We start from the raw sequence: 11,800 nt of genomic DNA on the forward strand, positions 1-11,800 counted from the left end.
GTGTGTTGGCTTTGACTTGGTTTTGACAGGAAAAGTAAATTTTCATATCTGAAAAAAACCCAAAAAACAGCCCAAGGTGCGTGTATATCAAACGTCTATTGCATCTGAGTTCCAAAGATCCACAAATGTACATATAACAACCTTGAAGGGTAGCTTCCCACTCAGGTTCGTAGTAACTGATGTTTAATAAATAGAGCGATAGGTAATTATAAAGTGTGGCATATCTGGGACAAACAAAAAGAAAATGTAAAAGACAAACTTTTTATTAAAACGAGTGGTTGTGGAGCGGAAAATCGGCCCCTTTAAGCAAATTTCTGGATATCTGCCTTTGAAAAAAAACACCAAAAACAATCGGTTAAATATCACCACCAAAAATGGAAATGGAGAAAATTGTGGACTTGACAGAGCCTTGGTACGGGTCAGTACATGTAATGCATATAATATACAGAAGATGATTACATGCATTCACATTTACGTTCTAGGACCATAGAAACAACGAGTTAAAGATGACACATTGATTCTTTCGGACTGATTTGTTTCAGGTACGTGGCTCAAGCACTGAGCAAGGTAAGGGAATAAAACAAACAGAAGCTTTCTGACCACAAAACAACAAATCACTGATGTATGACGACGTGTGACGTTGGTTTTATTATCCAGGTAATGTCACAGCACTCCCTTGTCCTTTTGTTACAGCACACTGTGTGTGTGTGTGTGTGTGTGTGTGTGTGTGTGTGTGTGTGTGTGTGATAGAGAGAGAGAGTGTGTGCGTGTGTGTGTGCGCGCGCGTGCCCTCCCTCCAGACAGAGAAAGAGAGAGAGAGGGGCAGACAGACAGAGAGTTAATCAGTATCCATATCGTCTTTTGATAAATCTGCACATTATATTATGTTGATCTTTTTCCATTGTTGACCTTTCGTTTTCTTATTGCTTTAGTCTCTCTTTTTTTTCTTTTTTTCTTTTTTTTTTTTTTTTGGGGGGGGGGGGGTCGGGGGGGGGGGGGGGGTGTCACAATTGTAGTTGTTGTTTTTTTTGTCCCTTTCTATGTTATCTTTTTTACACAACCCTACGGTGGGGTAGACTTTCAAGGCCTGCTCAGCGCGTTGGGTTGATGCAAAAATTAGGCTCGTTTTTGTTTTGTTGTCTTTTTTATTGTGACAAAACCTCAGATAACCTTGAACTGTAGAGTGAAAGCTGAAAGATGGTTAAACCCAACTCGGTCTACTATTCAGCTGGCATTACGGAACATGTAATCCCGATGAGTTCCCCCTGGACTGAAATCCTGTCGTTTGCTGGAAATCAGCATTATCTTTCCTTCCCCCATTTGAAGGAACAGTCAGCAAGCAGCATTCACTGGAAATCTAACTTGCATGGTTCCCCTCCCTTATAGAGAATTCAACTGCTTCCTAATTGCTGTCTTAGAAAGGTTTAAGGTCTTCTCTCCCCTTTTCTCTCATTTTGAATAATAAGTACCTTTATACAATAAGTTTATGATGCAAGATTTCTTAACTTGCACTTTGCTTTCCTTCACTATTATGTTTTCTTTTCCTTCTTTTTATTTTCTTATGCAGTTCTGTAAGTAAATATGTAATGGATTGTCCGCATCGCGGGATTTGTTAAAAAAAAAAAAAAAAAAAAAAAAAGAAAGAAAAAAAAAGAGCAGGGGTACTGACTGCAGATGGGGCATTTGATTCACAGATCGCTGACACTGAGTCCATCATCAAGAAGAACAACACAGGCCCAAAACAAGGACAAGCGTCAGGCAGTCAAGGGACTGATTGGCATTCCCTGGTGGAGGTGAGTCCCTGACCTGTGTGGAGACAGTTGTGGTGGATAGGTACAGACCAGTCACCTGGAGACAGCGATATAGAATGATGACAAACCAACCAATCAATCAAAAACAAAAACCAACAAAAAACAAGCAAACAAACAAACAAACAAAAAAAAAAACCCAAACCAAACAAACAAACAGACAAACAAAAAACAAATTTACTAATCCACGTGGAAATTCACTCTTGCAATCACAGGTTCGTTGTAAACACCAACATATTTTATTTAAACACCATTGACAATGACAGACAGTCCACGGCCAGTCAGGCATGACCTGAGCCAGTCCAAGGCGATGCAATCAACTCCTAAAGACAATCTCTTACAGGATAGCATGGTTTGGGGTATCAAATGCCACACTCAATTGTTTATAAAATGGTTTTCATCTTCGATTACATTACAACGTTTACATGCGTAATTTGAATTACATTTGAATGTTCTTCTAAAAAATGATCCATTTATTGGGAGCAAACCAAGCCGTAATTTTACTAAACAGTCCCTAAAATACTTTTTATCCACATATTCAAAATATTGCTCACACTGAAAACCAGTTTTAAACAGTCTGTAGTTATGATATATATCTTTAGACATTACTGACTCGTCCCACTCCTGCATAAATATATCTTTCATTCTTTGCTTAAATAATGACAAAAATGTTTGCTCACAACCAACGCCTTGTTGCAACCAGACATATCCAAACCCAAGTCTAAATAAAGTATTTTTTACTAAAGACACCCAGCATTTTTTTCCCCTTTCGTCCAAGTTAAACAACATCAAATATGCCTGTCTGGGTAATCGTTGCACATTCATATTCAGCAACCTTAACCAGTACTTGATACACCTTGTTGCACTATTTATATATAGTGGATAACGTCCTAATTCGCCGTATGCAAACTTGTTTGGTACTCTAAGTGTAATGTTCAAAAAACGTTTACATGCAAAGGAATGAACTTTCTCAATATTATCAAGTCTGTTAAGACCCCACATTGTGTCCTTTACAATGACCTGCGGCAAAAACATCTGAACTCTGAAGGTCAATCGTATGTTCACTTGATGAAGAATGGTTCTGTTTACAGTATTCGTAAACTATGCGTTTATATATTTAATGCCCTGAAGATACGACAGGAATTCTGTGACAACAATGATGAAAGTTAGAATTAATTTACAATGCACGAGAAGCACTTTTGTTCTACAGGTTAAGTTAGTACGTATTTTACATTTTGTTGTGGTTGAGTGATCACCATATTGTGTACTTTTGACCTCTTTCTAGGGGCCGGAGGCCTGGAGATTAAAGTTTTGTTCTTGTTCTTGTTAAAAATGCCACACTCAGGTCAAGCAGAGCAAGTACTGAAACAACATCTCTCATCAGCCCTGGCAAGCAGACCAGTTAAAAAACTACAACTGGCCTTTGACTTGAGAACAGAGGACAGCAGTATCTGTACTGTGGAATTTTCTGTAGGCGGACTGATATGTTTCCAGAAGATTATTATCAGAGAGGTGGTTTTGCAGCTGAGTTAGAACAATTTTCTTTCTAAATATGAAAGGAATGTGGGGAGATGAGTGGCCCTAATTTTGCCTAGGAGTTCATTTGAGGCAGCAAACAGTTGCCTGCTAGAAGCGCAAGCAGAGAGTTTGTCTTGTGAGTAAAATGCACGCGCACACACATAAGACACACCCAGACACAGACACACACACACACACACACACATGCATGCATGCATGCATGGACTCATGTACGCACGCATACGCACACGCACACAACATAAATCACGCCAATGAATTCAGTAAATCAACATTAAGATACATGAAATCCATTAACGAAATAAATCACAATCACATACACACACAGTAACGCTTGCCCTCAACCACACAATCCCACCTTCACGCAAAAATGTCTACACCCAGGCACTCACCTTTCGGTGAAGTTCAGATGGTGTTGGGAGGTGAGTGTGGGGGACGGTATTGTCCTAACTTGAAGTGTGTGCGTGAATGGCTGAAGGAAGGAAGGAATCATGTAATGAGATGTTCTTGCGCGTGGAGCTCTGAACCTGCAACTCCTGTCTGACCTTCGACTACTAATGTCATCATGTAGTGGGTGTGTTTCGTCTGTCAAAATTCTCTGCGATCAGTCTGTCAATCAGTTTTCTACTGCGAAAGTGCCTTGTCTTTTGCCCACTGCCCCACCCGCTTTCCCAATGACTTTTTTCCAACATGTCTTTGCTATGTACGGTCAAGATTTCTCCCAAGCATACGACGCCATAAGTTATAGCGGTGCAGACAACAGATGTGTAAAATATTTGGATCATCTGCTTTCACACATTAAAAGATCTAAATTTTCTAAGACATTACATGTGACTGCTGATCTTTTAAATAAGTGCCGTGATATTTTCATTCCAGGAAAGCTTATTGTCAACTATCACACCAAGATATGTGTATGTGTATGCTTTAGATGAACAAACGGAAAATATGATAGCAATTCATGTGGCTGATTTGCACGTTCTTAGCGAGAAAAACAGCAGTCGTGAAAAAAAGAATGACAATGATGATGATTAAAAACATTACAGTGACAATTGACTGTGGTGGCGTTGTTGGTGGTGAGGACCGATGTAGAATTTACAATATGTGGTATCGCTAATGACTATGGTGTTGAAGACGAGGATGATTATATTTCGAGGCGATGACAACGATAAGCCAGAAATGACAATAACAGCAGTGGTGATGTGCGTGCTGATTATGATGATAGAGAAGGAGACTGATGATTTGATGACAGTGGCAGAAAAAAAAAAGGTAATGGTAAAGATCAAGATTATGGTGATGATGATGTTGAGGAGGAGGAGAAGGAGGAGGGGGATATACTACATTGTATTTTGCAGATCGCCAAACGCCCCATCATTTGCACTGGTAAAGTAAACTTCTATGTGAGTGACGCTGCAATGCTGGACACATCAGGTGCCTCCATGTCTAAAGACCATGAGGTAGGGCCTGATTTCAGGTAACGCCTTCTCTTGTCAACTCATTGATGTTGTTTGTCCACTTCTTTCGCTTTTTTTTTTTTTTTTTTTTTTTTGTCTTGAAGATCCCATCAGATCTTGTTATGTGGCCATATCTGTTCGTTTTCTGTGTTTTTTCGCTGTGGTCCGAAGTCTCGATTACCACCATCGTGCTGCCTTGGTGGGTTTCCTGACTTCATTTATTGTGTGGTCATTGTAAGAGATGCCGAGGAGTATTCTGAAGCATCTCATTTCCATGAGGAATGGATCGTCCACAGACGCTCTGCTGTGTCCCACGACGTGCATGCATACAGAAAATCGATGAAAACAAACAAACAGAAACAAAACATAAAAATCCCCAAAAAACCCCTCTCGTACAAGAGCTTCAGATTTGTTCTGGGATTGACGTTGTTGTCTCTTCATGAATTCATCAAATTGTGTTAATGCAGCGTATGTATCAGCTGCTCATCACTGACATGAAACGCCCAAACGGTCCCAGTTTTAATCACTCTTTGGTTACATATTTTGATTATTATGACAAGGATGAGCCACATATAACAATGACAGCAGTTATGATGAGCATGACTATTACTGTAATAAGGATTATGAGCATAAAAGATATATATATATATATATATATATATATATATATATATAATTATATTTGTGTGTGTTTGTGTGTGTGTTTTGTTGTTGTTATTGTTTCTGTGTGTGTGTGTGTGTGTGTGTGTGTGTGTGTGTGCCATGACAGAAATGGAAAAAAGATTGTGTTGATTGTTGATGACAACTATTATGCTGAGAGGAAGAAGGGATTTCGTATAGGGCACATTTCTTCACTGGAATGGCGGTTGCCCTTGCAAGGTTTAATGGGCGCTGGTTCCCATTCCATCCGATCTAGAACTGATATAGGGAAAATCATGGTCAGTATGCACTGATTGAGAAATGATGGAGACTGCTAGGAAAGGTATGAGGCTGCAGTCAAATCTCCAAAACAGTAACACTAACCAGTTTTACTCGGTTTGCTTGAAACTAGCACCAAATAATAATAACAATGTACATTTATATAGCGCCCTTTCTCTCTAAGAGCTCAGGGCACTTTACATGAAAGAAAAATATTACAAGTTACATAAACACATTCATGACCACTCTTTCTCAAAACCCCCTCCCCCTTCCCCCACCCCAACACAAAAAGATGAGTTTTAGTGATAGGTTTTAAAAAGATGAATTTTAGAGATGAGCGAAAAGCAGAAATAGAATCAGATGCACGGATATGATGAGGAAGGTTGTTCCAGATGGAAACACTGATAAGGTCAGACAGCTATGTAGATCCTGTGGAGTTGAAAGCAGAATTGCAGAGACACGCAACTTTGTATTTAATTCTCGCTTCAGTGAGGAGCCAATGCGGAGTGTGGAGGTGAGGAGAAATGTGATCAGTACGTGGGACTCTGAGAGTCAGACGGGCAGCATTGTTTCAAAGTTTTTGGATTCGCTGAAGAATGTTATGTGGACAGCCTATGAGGTAGCAGAAGCAACCAGAAAAGATCCAAACCTGTTATGATTATGTTTACACAAGTTTATTGGGAGGCCCAGTTTATTAATAGACTTCACTATGGAGCACTCCGTTCACATGAAGAATGAACTGTCCCTTGAAGTAACTCGTTTTGTGGGATCTATGTGTCCTTGTTCCACACACTTTGCAGACAAGGATGATGGACAAACTCCATGAAGAGCACCAAGGCAAATACCAGATGGAGACCTTGGCCAGAAGCTACATCTGATAGAGGAATACACACATATATTAAAGGAAGCAAAACTTATGTGTCCAGGCATGGAAAGTTGATTTTTGCTGACATATGCTTGGTTCCCTTTAGCTGGCAAGAACAGACCCACCTTGTCGTCTTGGATAAAGTCTCAGCAAGTGTCTAAATGGAATGATTGCTCACTGACCCCTGCTTTGGATAATGAAAATGAGTGTTGTAGTCTGTGCATGTATCTATGATGGTCACTCCCTGCTGTGATTGAAATCAACACAGCCGCTGGCCAAAAGGACAGAGCGGATTTTCCATGCGGGCGGCCTGTGCTTCTTGTGATGTTCAGTGATTTCCGTGAGCATGGGGAGTGCACAGGTTGATACGTCACAGCTGGTCAGTAGTTTCACGGCCCCTATTTTTGAACATCTCGAGACGAAATGAGTTGGGTGTGTAGCCTATGTCTGCAGTTGCTATCTTTGCTGGTCGCTAGAAAGGTCGGCGATGGAGCTCGGAGACAGGCTGCCCTGTAGCCCTGAAGGTAGCTTATGGAAGACAGATGTATTGAAAATCTCCGTTCGCCCTGAAATAGTATCACGGGACTATCCTCACTAGAGTATCAAACAATGCTCTAAAGTGCTACAGGACCTGGCGCCGTTGGACGTCAGTCAATGGACCACTACCGCTAGACCTCTTCCGTCCCCGGTTACCTCATGGACAACCACTCGTCCTGTCTTTCATTGTGACCAAAACACAGGAAACTTTTACCTTAAGTGTTAAGGCTGACAGATCATTAAACTCAGCTCTGTTCACTATTCAGCTGGCATTCAGGAACAAGCAATCCTGGGACTAAACATTCTGTTGTTTGTTTGAAACCGGATTATTCCCCTTTCCGTCATTTGTATGAACTTTTAGCACATAGCATTCACTATTATATTTTTCTTGTGAAGGTCTGTTACTGAAATAGTTTATAGAGCCTCTGTATAGAAGGGTGTGTAAAAAGGGCCGGGTACTGAATACAAAGGGTTATTTGATTCGCAGATGATCAGTAACGAAAATCTAAAAGGAGGAGACATTGAGGAGGCGGACATTCAAGGTGCTTGTTCTACGTCCACGAAGAAGGTGAGCTCTTGATCTGTGGATAAACAGTTTGTGGTAGATAGATAAAACCAGTCACCTAGAGACAAACTTAAATAGAACGATGGTAGATGAATAAACCGAAATTTTGATGGAATGTTATTGTGACTCGTTGGTGATTATGTAAGCAAGGTAAGCAGCAACATCTTGGTCGAATCAAAGCTGTCTAGGGATGAATGAAAGTAATGATGATGAAAATTATCATGGTGATATTTACTCTGGTAGTGGTGATGTCGGTAGTGATGACAAAGGTAGAAATAACAAATAAGATCATTAAACTCAACTCTGTTCACTATTCAGCTGGCATTCAGGAACAAGCAATCCTGGGACTAAAAATTCTGTTGTTTGTTTGAAACCGGATTATTCCCCTTTCCGTCATTTGTATGAACTTTTAGCACATAGCATTCACTATTATATGTTTTTTTTCTTGTGAAGGTCTGTTACTGAAATAGTTTATATAGAACCTCTGTATAGAAGGGTGTGTAAAAAGGGCCGGGGTACTGAATACAAAGGGTTATTTGATTCGCAGATGATCAGTAACGAAAATCTAAAAGGAGACATTGAGGAGGCGGACTTTCAAGTGCTTGTTCTACGTCCACGAAGAAGGTGAGCTCTTGATCTGTGGATAAACAGTTGTGGTAGATAGATAAAACCAGTCACCTAGAGACAAACTTAAATAGAACGATGGTAGATGAATAAACCGAAATTTTGATGGAATGTTATTGTGACTCGTTGGTGATTATGTAAGCAAGGTAAGCAGCAACATCTTGGTCGAATCAAAGCTGTCTAGGGACGAATGGAAGTAATGATGATGAAAATGATCATGGTGATATTTACTCTGGTAGTGGTGATGTCGTAGTGATGACAAAGGTAGAAATAACAAATAAATCATTAAACTCAACTCTGTTCACTATTCAGCTGGCATTCAGGAACAAGCAATCCTGGGACTAAAAATTCTGTTGTTTGTTTGAAACCGGATTATTCCCCTTTCCGTCATTTGTATGAACTTTTTAGCACATAGCATTCACTATTATATGTTTTTTTCTTGTGAAGGTCTGTTACTGAAATAGTTTATAGAACCTCTGTATAGAAGGGTGTGTAAAAAGGGCCGGGGTACTGAATACAAAGGGTTATTTGATTCGCAGATGATCAGTAACAAAAATCCAAAAGGAGGAGACATTGAGGAGGCGGACTTTCAAGGTGCTTGTTCTACGTCCACGAAGAAGGTGAGCTCTTGATCTGTGGATAAACAGTTGTGGTAGATAGATAAAACCAGTCACCTAGAGACAAACTTAAATAGAACGATGGTAGATGAATAAACCGAAATTTTGATGGAATGTTATTGTGACTCGTTGGTGATTATGTAAGCAAGGTAAGCAGCAACATCTTGGTCGAATCAAAGCTGTCTAGGGACGAATGGAAGTAATGATGATGAAAATGATCATGGTGATATTTACTCTGGTAGTGGTGATGTCGGTAGTGATGACAAAGGTAGAAATAACAAATAAGATCATTAAACTCAACTCTGTTCACTATTCAGCTGGCATTCAGGAACAAGCAATCCTGGGACTAAAAATTCTGTTGTTTGTTTGAAACCGATTATTCCCCTTTCCGTCATTTGTATGAACTTTTAGCACATAGCATTCACTATTATATGTTTTTTCTTGTGAAGGTCTGTTACTGAAAATAGTTTACAGAACCTCTGTATACAAGGGTGTGTAAAAAGGCCGGGGTACTGAATACAAAGGGTTATTTGATTCGCAGATGATCAGTAAAAAATCTAAAAGGAGGAGACATTGAGGAGGCGGACATTCAAGGTGCTTGTTCTACGTCCACGAAGAAGGTGAGCTCTTGATCTGTGGATAAACAGTTGTGGTAGATAGATAAAACCAGTCACCTAGAGACAAACTTAAATAGAACGATGGTAGATGAATAAACCGAAATTTTGATGGAATGTTATTGTGACTCGTTGGTGATTATGTAAGCAAGGTAAGCAGCAACATCTTGGTCGAATCAAAGCTATCTAGGGACGAATGGAAGTAATGATGATGAAAATGATCATGGTGATATTTACTCTGGTAGTGGTGATGTCGGTAGTGATGACGAAGGTAGAAATAACAAATAAGTGTGATACCACTGATGATGATATTGACAAAAACGGTGACGATCATGATGATGAGAACGGTGAGCCAAAAATGACAATAAGCAATGTTCATGGTGGAAACAAAAAACAACAACAACAACAAAAAAAAAAAAAAAAAAAAAAAAATTGGAAGAAGAGAGTGATGATGAAAATAATACGCTATGACAGAGACTGAAAAAAAAAAAATCATGATGATGGCGATGGAAATGATACAGATGATGGTGATGGTGATTAAGAATATGCTGGTGATGATGGCAGTGGGGAGGATGAAAGTATGCTGCATTCTCTTTTGCAGCCTGAACAACAGCCACAGGCATGAAGGGCGGAATGAACTGTGCCATTGTAGCTGTATCAACGAAAACGGTCGAAACCCACATCCACTCTATCTGTCGCTGGAACCTTTCTCCTCTCCCCCAGCCCAGCACTTCACACATTCCTGCCACTCGCTCTCTTCTTTTGGTGTCAGACTGACTCCTTCTCTCAGGCTGACAATCATTCTGCAGCAATGTCAGGCCTGGTCTTCGAACAGTGAAATAATCACCAAGCCTAAGAATGGTGTGATTGTGAGGTGACTGCCAGCACCCACCTTGCCCAACAGCTGCTTTCACAAACGAATCGATAAAACTATCAAGCAAGACACCTACAGACATATACACCAACCTTTTCCCCATTTCTCTTTTTGTTCTGTGTTTCTTTCCTTTAGTCAACAAATATGTAAATAATGTTGATGGACAGACTTTGCTGTATATACTGATTCAGTAAAATTTGTTAGCTATTACCTGATACAATGCTATTTGAAACACTATGTTCACTTGACTGGGGCTGAATGTTAATTACATATGTAATTGGTTATGAGCTGGTTCTTCCGCCCCCCCCCCCTCCCACACACACACACCTGACGTCCCCCACCCCGATGAGTTTCTGTGGCTCATTCAGGTATAAACAGTTCCCCGGCTTCTGGAACTTCTGTGTTAGAAATGTCATCTTCTCTGTCGTTGTTTTGTTTTCTGAGTTTGTCTTTTCCTTTCTATTTTCTTGCTTAAGTCATCCGCGATGACTAGACCATCCTGAGACCAATCTTGTTTTGTTGTGTCTGTAAAGCATTTTGTATTTGGTTATGTCCATTCTTGTCTGTTAATGATTCTAAGCTGACTGTTTGCTGTTGTATGTGTCTGTCCTCGTGTTTTCTGTCATTGTTTTCTTGTCCTTCGGGTTCGTCGCCTTTATCTTCTGACTTCATCTTTTTTTCTTTTCTTTTTTTTCTGTCTTGGGCTTGTTCTTCCATCCTGCTGATACAGTTCATCTTCTTCATCTGGTACTTCAACTGGTTCTTGCTGTCGATCTTGTCAGTCCAGACATTCAATGATTTTGCTGTAGAAAGCCTTGATTTTTTTTTTTTTTTTTTTTTATTGTCTCCTGTTCTGGTCTTGATAACCGAGCCTTCTTTCTTTGGGCCAATGTACTTGCGAGTTGTCCGCGGACGTACTCTCTCTCCTCTCTCTCTGTGTGTGTGTGTGTGTGTGTTGTGTGTGTGTGTGTGTGTGTTTGCCTGTTAATCATTTATGAATTTAGGCAGGTATATATACTGATCAATGCATTAGGTTAATGCTTAATTTGGGGTCACCTAGCGAAACACATCGACTAAATGGTCAGCATCGGAGGCATATCGGAGCTTGTGTGCATGTGTCTTAGCATACACATAATTTGCAAGATATTTGTCTACCTAGCACTTTTTGTCCCAATTTTCGTTTTCTTTTGTCGTTTTTTTCCTCCTTTCATATAATACATGAATAAATAAATATATATATTTTCTGAAAGCAGATGTGATGTCCTATGTGATGTCTTGTGATGATGAATTAGGTTTTTCAACTCAAATCTTTTAACAAAGCGTTCCAGAAAAGGTCAGAGTTAAGTGCAAGAAGAATGATTGGTGATGATGGAGGATGAAAAATAAAAATT

General features: G+C 39.9%; 1 protein-coding gene across 1 annotated transcript in view; it reads left to right on the plus strand.

Moving 5' to 3' along the window:
- LOC143282551 (uncharacterized) overlaps positions 1–11,552 on the plus strand; it is a 31,044-nt gene extending 19,492 nt beyond the window's left edge. Inside the window, exons 7-13 of the mRNA XM_076588236.1 lie at positions 543–567; positions 1,695–1,793; positions 4,697–4,798; positions 7,603–7,683; positions 8,844–8,924; positions 9,463–9,541; positions 10,137–11,552. Coding sequence (XP_076444351.1) covers positions 543–567; positions 1,695–1,793; positions 4,697–4,798; positions 7,603–7,683; positions 8,844–8,924; positions 9,463–9,498 — 424 coding nt within the window. The 3' untranslated portion in view covers positions 9,499–9,541; positions 10,137–11,552. The remainder of the gene's footprint in view (positions 1–542; positions 568–1,694; positions 1,794–4,696; positions 4,799–7,602; positions 7,684–8,843; positions 8,925–9,462; positions 9,542–10,136) is intronic.
- Positions 11,553–11,800: the final 248 nt, after the last annotated feature.

The sequence above is a fragment of the Babylonia areolata genome, chromosome 5, assembly GCF_041734735.1.
Source record: "Babylonia areolata isolate BAREFJ2019XMU chromosome 5, ASM4173473v1, whole genome shotgun sequence".
In the NCBI taxonomy this organism is placed as follows: Eukaryota; Metazoa; Mollusca; class Gastropoda; order Neogastropoda; family Buccinidae; genus Babylonia; species Babylonia areolata.